Source organism: Verticillium dahliae, genomic scaffold (assembly GCF_000150675.1).
Source record: "Verticillium dahliae VdLs.17 supercont1.12 genomic scaffold, whole genome shotgun sequence".
Taxonomy (NCBI): Eukaryota; Fungi; Ascomycota; class Sordariomycetes; order Glomerellales; family Plectosphaerellaceae; genus Verticillium; species Verticillium dahliae.
Window position 1 is genome coordinate 416,345 of NW_009276943.1, and position 14,024 is coordinate 430,368.

The 14,024-nt window shown below is 57.8% G+C and overlaps 5 protein-coding genes across 5 annotated transcripts in view; 4 read left to right on the forward strand and 1 right to left on the reverse strand.

Moving 5' to 3' along the window:
- The window catches only part of VDAG_06414 (pyruvate dehydrogenase protein X component), a gene marked incomplete at both ends in the record, with an annotated part of 1,455 nt that extends 378 nt beyond the window's left edge, over nucleotides 1-1,077 (reverse strand). The window contains 2 exons of the mRNA XM_009658792.1: nucleotides 37-902; nucleotides 1,002-1,077. Coding sequence (XP_009657087.1) covers nucleotides 37-902; nucleotides 1,002-1,077 — 942 coding nt within the window. The remainder of the gene's footprint in view (nucleotides 1-36; nucleotides 903-1,001) is intronic.
- A 2,549-nt stretch (nucleotides 1,078-3,626) lies between these two features.
- Nucleotides 3,627-5,456, forward strand: VDAG_06415 (uncharacterized protein; the record flags this gene model as incomplete). Its single annotated transcript, XM_009658793.1, has 3 exons — nucleotides 3,627-3,983; nucleotides 4,038-4,271; nucleotides 4,335-5,456. The coding sequence occupies 3 exons, from the start codon at nucleotides 3,627-3,629 to the stop codon at nucleotides 5,454-5,456; spliced, it is 1,713 nt and encodes a 570-aa protein (XP_009657088.1).
- A 302-nt stretch (nucleotides 5,457-5,758) lies between these two features.
- VDAG_06416 (uncharacterized protein) lies at nucleotides 5,759-6,142 on the forward strand (the record flags this gene model as incomplete). The annotated part of the gene is made up of 1 exon (XM_009658794.1): nucleotides 5,759-6,142. The coding sequence occupies one exon, from the start codon at nucleotides 5,759-5,761 to the stop codon at nucleotides 6,140-6,142; it is 384 nt and encodes a 127-aa protein (XP_009657089.1).
- Nucleotides 6,143-6,540: 398 nt separating this feature from the next.
- On the forward strand, nucleotides 6,541-7,185 carry VDAG_06417 (dihydrofolate reductase; the record flags this gene model as incomplete). Its single annotated transcript, XM_009658795.1, has 1 exon — nucleotides 6,541-7,185. The coding sequence occupies one exon, from the start codon at nucleotides 6,541-6,543 to the stop codon at nucleotides 7,183-7,185; it is 645 nt and encodes a 214-aa protein (XP_009657090.1).
- A 1,492-nt stretch (nucleotides 7,186-8,677) lies between these two features.
- On the forward strand, nucleotides 8,678-9,655 carry VDAG_06418 (uncharacterized protein; the record flags this gene model as incomplete). The annotated part of the gene is made up of 1 exon (XM_009658796.1): nucleotides 8,678-9,655. One exon carries the CDS (start codon nucleotides 8,678-8,680, stop codon nucleotides 9,653-9,655), a length of 978 nt encoding a protein of 325 aa, XP_009657091.1.
- Between the last annotated feature and the right edge of the window lie 4,369 nt (nucleotides 9,656-14,024).

Sequence of the window (14,024 nt, forward strand, 5' to 3'; positions counted from 1 at the left end):
CTTGCGCGGGGCCGGGGGCAGGTCGTCGTTGGCGACGTCGGCGGCGCGGGCGATGAAGGTCGAGACGGGCATGAAGACGCCGAGGGTGTCCTGGATGCGGCGCTGGGCCTCGGCGACGTGGGCCAGGGAGATGGGGAGGGCGACCTGGGTCCTGGCCGGCGGGGCGGGGCCGGGGGCGGGGGCCGCGGGCTCGGGGGCGGGCTTGGGGCCCGTGGTCGGGGTGGCGTTGGGCGCCCTGTCGGCGATCTTGATGTTGCTGAGGTCGAGGACCGCGAGCTTGGCGAAGCGCTCGGTGATCTTGGCCGGCGTGTCGCGGTTGATGGTGCCCAGGTGGGCGAGGATGTCGCCCTTGAGGAGGCGGCCCTGGGGGCCGGTGGGCGTGATGCTCGAGAGCGTGTCGGCGTCGATGCCGTGCTGGTGGACGAGGCTCTGGACCGAGGGGAGCAAGGGGTACTTTTGCTTGTGGACCTTGCCGTCGGCCGTGTTCTTCTCGGCAGGGGAGCCCCTCCTGTCCTGCTCGTCGGCGTTGGCCTCGAGCTTCTCCTCCTTCTTCTTCTTCTTCTCCTCTTCGGGCTGGGGCGTCTTGCCGGCGGCGGACTCGTCGGCGGGGACCTCAAGTTGGGAGACGTCATCACCAGCCTCGGCCAAGACGGCGATGCGGGTGCCGACCTGGACGGCCTTGCTGCCGTCGCCGGACATGATCTTGAAGACAATGCCGTCATCCTGGGCCTCAACGTCCATCGTGGCCTTGTCGGTCTCGATCTCGAGAAGGACGTCGCCGGCGGAGAAGCTGTCGCCCTCCTTGACCTTCCAAGTGGCGATGTTGCCCTCCGTCATGGTCGGGGACAGGGCAGGCATGGTGAAGTTCTGGGCGGCGGCGCATCGTGCTGAGGAGCGGAATCCTGAAGAACGGGTCAACTGTCAGCGAGGGACATTTGCGAGTGGGATCTCGCCCGCTACGAATTGCGAAACGAGGAAAGGATTGGGGAGAGCAAACGCACCTCGGATGGCCGTCTCTGCGGGTGCCCTGCGCACCATCCTCGCCGAGAGGCGGCAAGCTGTTGCGAGTGAAGCCATGGCCAGGGTGTTGCAGGCTCAATGGAGGGGATGGGCGCTGCGTGGGTGAGGGTGCTCGAAAATGTGAGCAGCGATTATCTCTCTCTCGAATTGAGAAGCTGTTGGGATCCGCCGGACCTTTGGCGCTGTGCACGGGCCATTCCGCGTTGGACTTGTTGGATTCCTCCAGTTGACGAGAATCGCTTCCGATTCCGGCCGATGCACCTGTTCGTTACATGCATATGCTCATATACCACCTACCTGGGGCACCTGCCTACCTACCTTGGGTGCCTAGTTACCTAAGGTATGTAACAGTCCCCACTCCTGACCAGATCAAAGGCAGCAACATCACATCCTGCATCCTCAGTTCTGTCTAATGTCAGCGTCGCCGACTTGTGACATTCCCCCCAAAGCCTCTGCTTCATCACCATTCTATGAGCCGTCCCTGTCATGGCTGACCAAAGCACGACACCATGTCTCGATTCGTCACCTTGAAGCGGCCAACAACAAGCATGCCCAGCATGGCCACTTGAGCAACTTGGCAATTCTTGGCTTTTTTTTAATTATGGTTTTCTCATGACATCCCTCACAGACGTCCAAAGAAAGATATCTAGCTTCGTCTCCACCTCGGACGACGTTGGCATCTGCGAGCAAACACGTTGAAATGAGTCGTGTATCGCGCGGTACGGCCAGCGTGACTCGCCTGTTTCTATCGTTGACAGCCAGGGCGATTCATTCCCTCATCAATGCAGCAGCACTGATCAGCGTCAAATTCCTCCGATGTTTTCATCGATCTTTTACATGTGCTCTGCGTTTATCCTGACAACTTTGAGGTCTTGATGGGCTGTCTACTCAGAGGACTTCCCTAGCTAAGACGACAGACCCGTCTTCCGAAGTTTGCGATACAAGCCTCGCCATACTTCAGCTACGTCTAGGGTGCGTACAACCCGGCTTCGCTTGAACTCCTCGTTGCATTCATCTGCCTCTGGCAATGTGACCCCTGCCACGTCAAGTCTTGGACCTAGTTTTAAAGCCCGGAGAAGACATGATCCGCGATGATTCGGCCATCTTAGGCAAGAGCAAGAAACTTATGAGTGCACCAAAACACATCGATGAGGTCCCTGCCGAGTCGTCTGGCTCGAAACCTCGGCTGCTGGCGAAGTACAGACCTCTGCGGAGCTGGCCGCTCATTGCGTTCGAAGACGGAAAGTGCTGGAAAGACATGCAAAGAAGCTGTCACACTTGTGGCCCTAGCATCATTTGGGCGCTCGACGCCTCGTCTGCAGCCCGCAGGCTTTTACTGCAGCAAACAGCTCAGATCACTACGCCTGACGCTTTACAATGATGGTCACACAGCACCTGAGACTGCGCCGCAGAGCAAGGCCGCTTCTGCTGCATCTTCAAGTGGTCTGTCACAAGTCCAGGCGCTCAGTGTGTGTGGCACAAGTCCTCATGAGCAAGGGAATTATAGTAGAAGGTTGCTGCCGTGTGATAAGACACCAACGAGACGGCCGACCATCCGCACCCAGATCTCTGTCTGGGCGAGCACATGTTTCATTCAACAGCCTACATATCCGAAGACCGGCTAATCTTCAGGGGAAGATGATCGTTCCTCGCTGTATGTTGAGCGGCTCGAGATTCTGCACTTCCAGTCCGTGCTCGATATTGAGGTTCCCATTGACCGGGCCGCAGCCGAGCACAATACGAATGACGTAGCACGGCTACTTGATCAAATTCCCGATCGTAGTGATGGACCAGGTACTGTTGTTAAATCGGAAAAACTGACACATCAATTTTCAAACAAGATCAATGAGGACCTCAAGTTGGGGTTGGTGGATGGTTTCGCCCATGGCCGTGGCCGTTTCAGCTATCGACCGACCACCAAGTCACTGCGATTTAGAGTTTCCGCCGGGAGCTGACCAGACGTTCATGTCAATCTCTCGTACAAGTCGTGTGGTGTAGCACCCCCTTCACCTTTTCCCTCGCCGCTCGGGCATTTCGTCCCAGATATTCGGGCGTTCGGTAGGTGGGCGGTCCTGTGCGAACGGGCCACGGGCCACGGGCAGGGGATGGTTCGTGATCTACGCGGCCTACGCGGGACTTGAGCGACCCGAACACACCACACAGTAACGAAGGACTTGACCCGAAGCAAACAAATGGCGGAGCTATTTCCCCGGTCGACACGTTTATTTCGATCGTGTGCCCCGAGCTTTGACCACGGCGCTGTCCGCCTTTGGAGCTATCGGGTTTTCAACTCCAATGTGTTACATGGCCCGTTTCCCCATCGAACCTTGATTTCGTCCGAAGGTGGACTAACAAGTATTTCTGGGCAACATGGATCACTTTCTGCCTCGGCTGGGACAGCATGAAGGGAAAGCAGTGGTAAGATAGAGCCAGACAAAAGCGACCATGGGCCTCGCCTCGGGCTCCTCCATTCCCTCAGGGGTGGTCCAACCCAGCGACTTGGCTCTGGACAGGGGAAGCGCAGCCAGTCCTTATGTACTTCACAGCAATATCTCTTCTCTGTTTAATATTGGCATATTGCTGCTAATACTTCTAATTTCGCCAACATGGAGAGTCCAACGTCTCCCAAACCCACAATGTCCACGGAAAGCGAGTCGTCAGACACGGCCAGCGAAGCCGAGCCATTACCAGCAAGACCAGCGGCTAGCTATGTCAGACCTCCGATGCGCCCTTCGACGGCGCCATCCGAAGAGATCTCCGGCAGCGTCTTTCTCATATCCGAGTCTGGCGAGCTTCTGAAGCTGCCCATACCTTCGAACTCGCCGCGCGACCCGCTGGCATGGACCGTCAAAACCCGAATCGCCGCCCTCATCAGTGTGTGCTTATTCTCCATGACGGCAACGGTCACACTCAACCTGCCCACTGGCATGCAGATTGGTCTAGCACTCGAGTTCCCAGACGAAGTTTGTTTCTCCACATGCTTTGGTGATGAAGAGCCCGGCTAACAGCTGCTGCAGACGCTTAAGCCTCTCGGTGCCAGGTCGCTGAGGTCCGTCATGACCTTTTCTGCTGGTATGGGATACATCATTGCCACGCCCCTCTCCACGGCCATTGGACGACGGCCTGTCGTGCTCATCGCTTCGGCCACGGTAACACTCATGACTCTATGGGCTGCGATGGCGGGAAACTTCTACCAGCTCATGGCTGCTACTTGCATTCAGGGTATTTCGGGAGGTGCTACATATGCTGTGGTGAGTGGCCGTCGTCTGAGGGTCTCTGCGTTGATATGATGTGTGCTGACCATCGGATATTAGGCAATACTGATCATTGTGGACGCGACCTTCATTCACGAGCGGCCCTATGCATTTGCCGTCTTTTGGGCTTTCGGGACCTTCTTCGTCAACTGTCTTCACATGGCATTGCCGTTTTTCTTGAAGCCCAGCGTGCTCTGGCGCCCTGTGTACCTCGCATGGTGTGGAGGCCTGCTGGCCGTCTTCATCATATCCTACTGCTTCATCCCCGAGACGTATTTCATCCGGCCCGCCGTTGCCCTGAACGGTAGGGTCCTGGTGCAGAGCAGCACAGAGAAGGTTCGCATCTATGACAGCTGGGAGGCGGTGCCCTGCGGGCCCGACTGCCCACACAACCACGACGAGACTCCAGGTCCGTCCGACTGGGCCCTGCGACGCAAGATTGAGCGCGCGCCAGGCACGCAGTGGGAGTCAGGCTTGGTGGTGTACGCGCAGATGCTGCTGTGCATGTGCAACCCGCTGCTGGTGTGGGTCTCGCTGCTCTCGGCGACGATCCTCAGCGGCGTCATCTTCACGACGCTGATGCTCGAGGAGCACTTTGAGCACAATCTGCCGCGCGACGAGGTGAGGATGTCGGGCGTGTACCGCGGCGCGGCGGCCATCGTCGGGTCGCTCCTCGCCATCCCGGCGTCGGGTCCGCTCATCAGCCTGTCGATCAGGTACTTCACGCTGCGCAACGGCGGCACGCGGCACGCCGAGGTGTACCTCCCGGGCTTCGTGCTCCCGGTGCTCTCGAGCGCCCTCTGCCAGGTCCTTCTTGCCATGGGGTCCAGCTCGGGCGGTTCGGCCGTGCTGTACTACGTGTCGTACGGGCTCTGCATGTTCAGCTACGTGTCGGGCGAGGTGGCGGTCGTCTTGTGGATCATCGAGGCGTTCCCGCCGTGGGCGTCGGCGTCGCTGGCGGTGCAGTACTTTGTGCGGGACATGGTGGCGTTTGGAATCGGAATCAACCTCATGGCGTGGGTGAAGAAGGAGGTCAGCGTGCAGTCGAGCCTCGTGATTCTGGCGCTGGTGCTGGTCATTGGAGCGCTTGCGGTGCCGATTGTGTTTTGGGGCAAGACGGTGCGGCAGTATATTCACGGAAAATGGAGCGAGTCGACCAAAGGGGCGATTCGGCCTCGATGAGGGTCAATGAGGTTCGACCTGGCGAGGACAGATATATGGGGAGTGAGAGCAGGGGAGAGGAACACTGGGTGCTTTATACGTTCCTGCTCCAAGCCAACATGGGCCTTGGCATTGGTGTCTTTCCGTGTCTATATTTTACTTTAGAGGGACGTATAATACACGCACTATTCCCGACGTCGTCCGCCGTTGCGGTCTTCTTGGTTTCATTCTCTCTTGCTGTTCACCTTGCGGGACCTGTCAGGGACAGAATCACAGATTGCACGAGCATCGAATCGCATCATCATCGACTCCCCGCTTACAACATGGACACCTTCAGCCTGTTGCGGGCGGTAATCCCGTCAACCTTGAGACGAGCTCAACGCAGTACGAACGACGAATCTCCTCTTCTGTCTGAGTATCTCTTGGGCATACTCTGCGCCATTTTCTTCCTCGCTCTACTCACCCTCGCCCTGGAGGCCTTCCCCTACTATCGATCGTACACCCCTCTTCCAGAGAGCTTGTTTACGTTCCAAGTGGCGCTCATGAAGATTGCCACCATCCTGTTCTCCATCGTCATCGTCTACGGATGTGTCTTGGAGCGTCTGAACGACGGGCCTGAGGCTCAGCAGAAGAACGCGCATCGCTTTATCGAGTATGTGATCTGGATCTGGCAGACGTTGGCGGCCATGAGCGCGGGGGTCGACTGACATGGGAGGCAGGTTATGCGCTACTGTCCACATGATGCAAAAACGGCAAGTACATGATAAAAGTATGATCAATACTAATTTTAATGACCTTGCATCTAGCAGTTTGGCTAGTCGCAAGGTGGACCAACCTGGCGGTGAATCTCGTTCATCAGGCTGGTCTTGCGATTTTGTCGACGTCTGACTGCAACAACGCGAAAACGCGTCAAGTCCCCATCCCCATCAAGCCCCCACCTCGTTTGACCTCACTCCATCACCACCCACACACCCCCAGTCATCCGGACTATTCATCGCCGCCGGACTCGCCATCGACTCCAGCTAACGAGTCATTCATCGAGACCGCCGAGCATACATTGATTTTCCAAGAGGCCATCTCGGCAGTCGTGCCCAGCAACCCAACCATGCCGCCGCCACCCCCTACCCTCGACCTCACTCTCATCGTGGCCGCGACCCGCACCATGGGCATCGGCCGCAGCGGCACCCTCCCCTGGACAGGCCTCAAGCGCGAAATGGCGTACTTTGCCCGCGTCACCAAGCGCCTGCCGGCCTCGGCCCCGCCGACGGCCCTCAACGCCGTCATCATGGGCCGCAAGACGTGGGAGAGCATCCCGCCGCGCTTCCGGCCGCTCAAGGGGCGGCTCAACGTCGTCATCAGCAGGTCTGCCGCCCCCGCTGCGGCCGGGGCCGCGCACGAGGTGGACGTCGAGACGGACGCCGTCAGGGTGGCGTCGCTGGAGGAGGCGGTCCGGTTCCTCGAGGCGTGGCCGCGGCCGCTGGGCCGGGTCTTTGTCATTGGCGGGGCGCAGATCTACGGCGCCTCACTGGCGAGGAGGGAGGCGAGGCGGGTTCTGCTGACGAGGGTCGGCGGGCCCGAGTTTGAGTGTGATGCCTTCTTCCCGCTGAACCTGGGGCAGGCGGAGGGGTGGGTGAAGAGGGACAAGGGGGAGCTGGATGCTTGGGTCGGCGAGGAGGTCGACGCTGGCGAGCAGGAGGAGAATGGAACGCGATATGAGTTTCAGTTGTGGGAGAAGGAGGATCAAGCTTAGTGTCGAGGCTATAGGCAGTATATTGATCCATGCCAAACAAGTGCGGCCCGTGTTTGCGCCTGTATCGCCCCCGTATCTGTCGTCTGGACGCGGCGGCGCTCCGTACCTGCTCTGCCTCGCGAGCCTCCCCGTCGGCAACAACAGATAGAATCACGCCAGGCAGCAACCAAGAGCCCGCCGCGGTCCTCTATATTTCAAAACAGCTGCCTTTTCCCCCAACAACCCACTAGCCCAGTGGGTAACGAACGAAGCAACCCCCAAAGACCGCACGTTCGAATCCTGAAGCCTGCAAAAGCTCAGCGATAGCTCGGGCCTCGTGGAGCTACCGCAGCCTGTCCTCCAACCCTGACGCAGGGTTGGGGGGCAGGTGAGCCTTATGCACTTTGCTCCAACGAAGTTGCTGCTTTTTTCTTGGCTTATTTCTTTGGCTCCTTATGCCCAGATCCTCGGGGTCGTACTACGACAGTGACGATGATAGGCAGGGGAGTATGATACAGAGGTGCTATTACGACTTGGATGTTCGAAATAAACTCTTCTTCTTGTCGTTGATTTCGCCAGGGCTTCTGCGTCCGTCGCCGTGCCGTGATGCTTCTCACCCGATGCTGGACATTTTACCACAGGATCCGCTTGCAGCACCGCCAAGTACCTCAGCAAGCAATCTTTCTCGCTCCCGACCTTGTTTCCCCACGTGCATGCTTTTTTGTTTAGCGTTGTGGAATTAAAATCCCCAACGGGCAAAGAGGTAGTATCATAACTCTCGCTCGGACGTGGCGATGGCTGGTATCAACGACCATCTAGCCGAACGAGCATAGTAAGAAAATTTCATGTTCAAAATCTTATAAGAATACAGAGCACGCTCAAAAAAGGAAAAAAAAAAAAAAAGAGAGAGAGGGCGAAGATACCGTTCATGAGGCAGAAAGCAGCAAACTGTCGAAAAAAGCTTAGTGGAGGTCGAGTCTTGTCAGGAACTCGCCCATGTTTCCGATGACATACGTACGCCTCCTCAAACCAAGGATTTTGTTGTTATAGGGGATTAATTGTCGACATACAGAGCAGCCTGCAGCAGGTGACTCCTGGAACATGAACGTTAAGTAAGGTAGCCAGGTAAACGCGTAAGTCGTCATACAGGGGGCATGGTGAGCATATGTGACGCCAATGACAGAGATCAGACTATCGAATGGAAATACAGCAGTCACATGACACAGAACTACATTTTCCCGCCCCTGCCAAGGAGCCATGGCGAGACAATTGCACGTTGGCGATCATTGTGGTCATCGTTGAAGCAATAAAAGGTATAGAAGAGACAGTAGCCGTGGGCAGCTGTCGCCAACGGACAGCCGCGACCTTAGTCGAAGTGGGTCCGCGACCCTGTCGCGACCTCTTGAACTTTTTGGATAGCTTCACCTGCAACTGCTGTCAGTGGCCTGAGAAATCCGAGGGATCATCGCAGCTCAACACCTCGCTGCAGGCGCTTGAATCTTCCTCTGTCACAATGGCTGCCTGCTCAAGGGGCCTTGCCTTGGGCGTCGCCCTCCGAGGGCCGCTTTCCTCCGCCCACCAACCCTTCTTGACGAGCCGCTCATTCACAACCTTCTCGTGCTTCCAAGCCGCGGCGCGCAAACCCGCCCCAGTAAAGCCCGCCGTCACCAAGCCGACACGAATCCTACCATCAAAGGCGACACAGACCCCGAAACCAACAGCGGCTCCTCGCCCCGCCGCCGCCACACCCCTGCCCTCGGCAGCAACGACAACGAACCCCCTCCTCCTGCAGCTCGCGCGGTCGCCCTCCCCGACAATCCTCTACGAGTCGGCGTCGCACTTTTGGATGAAGGCCACAGCCTGGACCACAACGTCGGCGTGCTACGCCGCGGCCGTCGCGAACTGGTACCTCACGGCGCCGGCGGACGCGGCGTGGTTCGTGCCCAACGTCTACACGCTGACGTGCGTCGCGCTCGCGGGCATGGGGTCCTTCTTCGTCTTGGGCGCCGCCAACATTGTGCGCGCCGTGCGCGCCGTGCCGACGGCGACCCTGGCCGGCGGGGCCCTGCCGCCGGGCGTCAACCCGCGCCTGACGCCCGTCCTGCTCGAGGTCGCCGTCAAGCCGTGGGCGCCGTTCCTGCGCAGGCCCAAGGTCCTGCTCGTCGCGCCCGAGGCCGTCACGCTGCGCCGCCGCCTGTTCGAGCCCCGCGTCACCGAGGCGCAGCTGCGCAGCATGCGCGCCCGGGAAAAGGCCGCCGCCAGGGCAAAGTGGGAGGCCGACAAGCAGAGGCTGCTGACCATGCCGTTCCGCGACGCCTGGCGCGGCGCCAAGATGGCCTGGGAGGGCGTCAGGAGGGCCCTGACCGGCGGCGGCTTTGTCAAGATGACCGTCGGCGACCGCAAGTGCAAGCTCGACGTCGCCACCGGCTGGGCGCTCGACGACGGGCTGGCGCTGCAGAAGCTCGTCCGTATCGAGAAGCAGGGGCAGTAGAGGCCGTGGCAGGCCTCGTAGGGAAGGAGCCCTTGCGAGGCGCTCCCCTCAAAGCAAGCATGTGTGTATTCTCCATATTGTATCATAGGAAACGGCATAGACAGAGTGTACATCATACGAGATTCATGGCGCCACCTACCCCTCCCCGATGACGAGCATCGTGACGACCTCCGCGCCCACAACGACGGCCAAGCCGTTGCCATGCGTAACACAAGTGAGGCGAAGGCCGTGTGTTGGCCGCAAGAGACGATGGATCGGGGCCTCGAAGGCCTTACGTCGGGAGCAAACCCCTTCGAGGCCTTACGTCGGGAGCAAAGGGCACAGGACCAACAACCAGCAGTATACTCAGCAACGATAAAACTTCCGGGGACAGAATTTGCACTCAGCATCCTACGCGAAGCTCGTTCGACCGCTTTGTTCCCCTCAGCAAACACCTCGGCAGATGCAGTGAGGCGCCCTGTTCTGGTGCCGCAACCACCTCGCTTGCGTTCCATGCATGATGGCACAGACGACCGAGGAGTCTCCTCACCACCAGACCGCTCGCCATCGGCACAATGGAACGCCTCACTCTGCAACCGCCAGAGGGCCGCAGCAACCCCTCTTCAGCAGAAAGCAAGGGAGGTGAGCTTAACAGCTGCATGAGGGGTTGGTCGCTTGAGGAGAAAAAAAAAAGACCCCGCCAAAACACCAAGCTTTGCGATCACCGCACATTCCCCTGATGATCGCGACAGGGCCCCTGACCGTCTCGTCTCTCGTTGATCGGCACGGCCGGCGGACGGTTCCAGTTGCGGCTCAAGAAGCAAACGAGGCGGGAACAGGAAAACAACTGGTCAGCAAGGGACGGCATATGCTCACCGTCCTACCAGGGGGGGTCAATGACACGCGGAGCCACCAGTCGACGCGAGTGTTATATCCCCGAGAAAACGAGAAAAGGGGGGAGGCGGGAGGATGGCCGGCACCGAGAGACGGGTCCATCGTGTGTGCTGTCACGGCTATATCAGGAAGCCAAGGGATGGGATTTCCAGGCATGTCCGATCGATCGAGATTCAGGAGATGGGAAAGGCGGGGGTAAACTACGGCGGACGAATATAGTGTGGGTGAGGCTGGCTACCTACTACCTAAGTAGGTAGTTAGGTAGGAATTCTCATGGTAAACAACAGCCAGAAAAGGAGGAAAAGTTGGAAGTTAGCGCCAGGGTCCACTCGGACTCCCAGCCCTTCGAGCGAGCAGTCAAGGGATGGCCGTGGTGGTGAGTGGTTGTAGAAGAGCGTTGGCGATCTGTGGCGGTCAGTCAGCCTCAGGGAAGAGCCTTCTCGCAAAACGAGGCTATCCCTGCCTACCAACAACGTGTCACCATTCTCAGCGAGGAACGGCTGCTCGTTCATATCCCTGACGGTATTCAAGAGGGCTTTTATGAACCAAGGTTGGTTGAATTGACAGACGAACGGGTCCAGGATCCCAGCCATGACCCTTATAGCCACCGTTGGCCTTGGTTGTTATATTCTGGGGTGGAGTGTTCCACGTGATGCCGTTCAAAGCCATTGTACGAGGTACATGAGATGCCCCGCCGCAATGGCCAGAAACCACCCCGGCACAGCAAGCAGGTGGGGTAAACCAGCCTCTGGATCTGGTCATCGTTACCGTTGGACTCGACAGGCATCCAGCGCGCGCCAAAACCCGGAAGCTCTCCTCTTTATCTGCGAATAGCCTCATCTGCGGACGACATCGCTCAAAGCCAGGAGTTTGATTCCCTTACCAGAACGCAAGAGGTTAGAGGCGATGACTTTTCACAGTTTACTCGCTAGCCTGGCCCCAAAGGACCCAGTAAAAGAAACTCGTACGAGCACCTATGCCAGCCACAGGGCAGGGTGTCGGCAACGAGAAATGAGGCATAATCTCGAATATCGTGCTTCAAGCCCCAAGCCTGCGTAACTACTGCATCATGCTGTGCGTCTCGGTTGTTGATAACCTCGAGAGGTTGCGTTCAGTGACCATGACTCCCTGACTTAGTCGCACCATTAAGCGAACTGTTCAGCAGCCCGCGCTCTCGCGAAAAAGGGCGATGTGGTGTCGGGACGCTCGACATTCGTTGGTCTTGACGGAAATTCACCTGCAGAGCAGGATCGTTCGTGGCGGGGGAACCCGGGAGGTACATGAACAGATGACCAGAGAGGTGATGGCGGTGGTGCGAGATGGGCGATGTCCATGGTTCAAGGGTCATGCAGGCCGTTGGTCTGCAGCGTCGTAATTGACAGACGTGGGGGGCACCTTGCTTCCCGCTAGCTCAAATGGGAATAATGAGATTTCGTTCGATAAGTTGCCGGTGGTCTCAAGTCTGCTTCTGAGTCGTCTGGCGCCATCCGTGTCCTTGGTACTTCGTCTTTTTCGTAGAGCGGTCCCCATCGACCAGCAAGCGTCGGATCGCGAGGTGGCAACCTCCTGTGATCATCTGAGAGAAGGCATTTCTGGAGTCGAACATCCAACAAGCACCTTAACATACACTTTTCCCGTATCAAGGTGAACCTTCTAATGTAGTATTTCTAGGAGGCAAAACCACGATCATGGTCAATCGTGAAAGCGTCCTGCCTGAAGACGCTGAGCTTCATAACCGTGGACCGCAATGTCATCGACGAGAATATGAGCCGCATCGCAGATGGGAAGAAAAAGTGAAGATGAGGTCAAAACCCAGACTGCTGCGGTCGCGGCCGCATCTTAGCTCGAGGTTGGTCATCCAAGCTCATTACACCAACCACGGTCTGCAGCTGGCTCACCCGCCCCCACGAGATCGAGAGAGGCGAGAGAGGGGAAGCAAGGGTCCTGCTACTGCCCCTCATTGTTCGTCATAAGCCGACAGCGGCCTCAATTGCCTGGATGGGAACCAGCCGCAATATCGCCAAACTCCCTGGCCTCCCCCCGGTAGACCAGTCTCAACGTTACCTCACAATCTGCGAGGATGATAGGTGAGGTATGAGCAGCCCCCCGTAGAACCCCAGACCAATGCGGCGCATCGTGCCCTCCACACATTCCAGTTGCGCAACCCAAGACATCTTGCCTTGCAGGAGGTGTGTGAGCGCGCAGGGATTTGAGGGGCAAAGAGCCTCCTGCGATGAAGCGGTGAGCGAGCGGCGCGTATCGCCCTGCGGAAAGCGTGGCCACCAACATGAGAGGTTGCTTCTCTTACATTCCAAAGCCTTCATTCTCTTGTCTTCTGGGGTGATTTGGCCTGCAGGTTGGAAAATCCGGGGTTTCTGTGCTTCCGTCGACAAGTTGTTCGATGGAATTCTGCAACAGGCGCGAAAGGCGCTTCTTCTTTCGGACCCGTCAGCCAAGAGCAGGGGAGAGAATTGGTGTGTACATGTATGCGCCTCGGAGCGACGTCTTGATAGCCCTGGTTGGCGATCCTCTCCAATGCCTCCGAGGACCCCTCATGGACCCCTAATAAGCACGAGCAATCTTTGACCTAGAATGGCCATCATGGTTGCAAGAGCGACGTAGAAACCAGGTTGACGTGTGCAATGTGGCACATCTCCTGGATCCGACCTCCCTTGGCCTCTCCGCTCTGTCCGACAGCCAAGACGTTCCTGGGGTGAGGATAACTGCCCCACGAGTCAAGCGACTACATCAGGAAGGCAAATGTGTGCTGCCCGCACGATCCATTGGCTGAGACAATGGTGCACCATCTGTCCATGAGCCGACCATGCATCGTCCTTACTGGCCCGCGTTCTGGCAGTTCACCTCTGGACGGCCCTTGGGGACATCGATGATTGGGGATCATTCCAGTACCATCGACATGCTCAAATGTCCCATCGACAACAATCAGCTGAGAGCAGAGCATGTCTCACGCCCTTGCTTCCGTGTCCGCGGCGCGTGATTCACGACGACTGCAGTTGATGCAGCCGCTGCAGTCAAAAGGTTGAATTATCGGTCGGTCGGTCTCTTGGTTTGGCCCTTGTTTCACCGTTCTGGGGGGGTTGCACGACAGGTGAGGGGTCCTCTTACTAGACTGTGCCCTCCATCGCTGATCCCGTCAAGTTTCTGGGCTCAGCGGCCGCAGAATCAAATCCGCGACACTGATCCATTCAAGTGTCGATAGGACATAGTTGTGGAGGGCGAAATCATTCGACGTGTCTGTAATGATAGTCTCTTCTGATTGTCGTTTTGTCAGGTGCGACTCGCTGCATCACTGCAATATGGGCACTGCTCATGACCCACTGTCTGGTCGTCATCAGCTTTGGCGGCTCATACTTCGAACGTGCGAAGCCATGTCTACATGATAGAGACCACATGACGAGAGAGTCCAACGGCAAACGGCAGCCCCGGCACCACGAGCCTCAGAGGATGCATTGCACGCACACCACCTTTCGTTGAA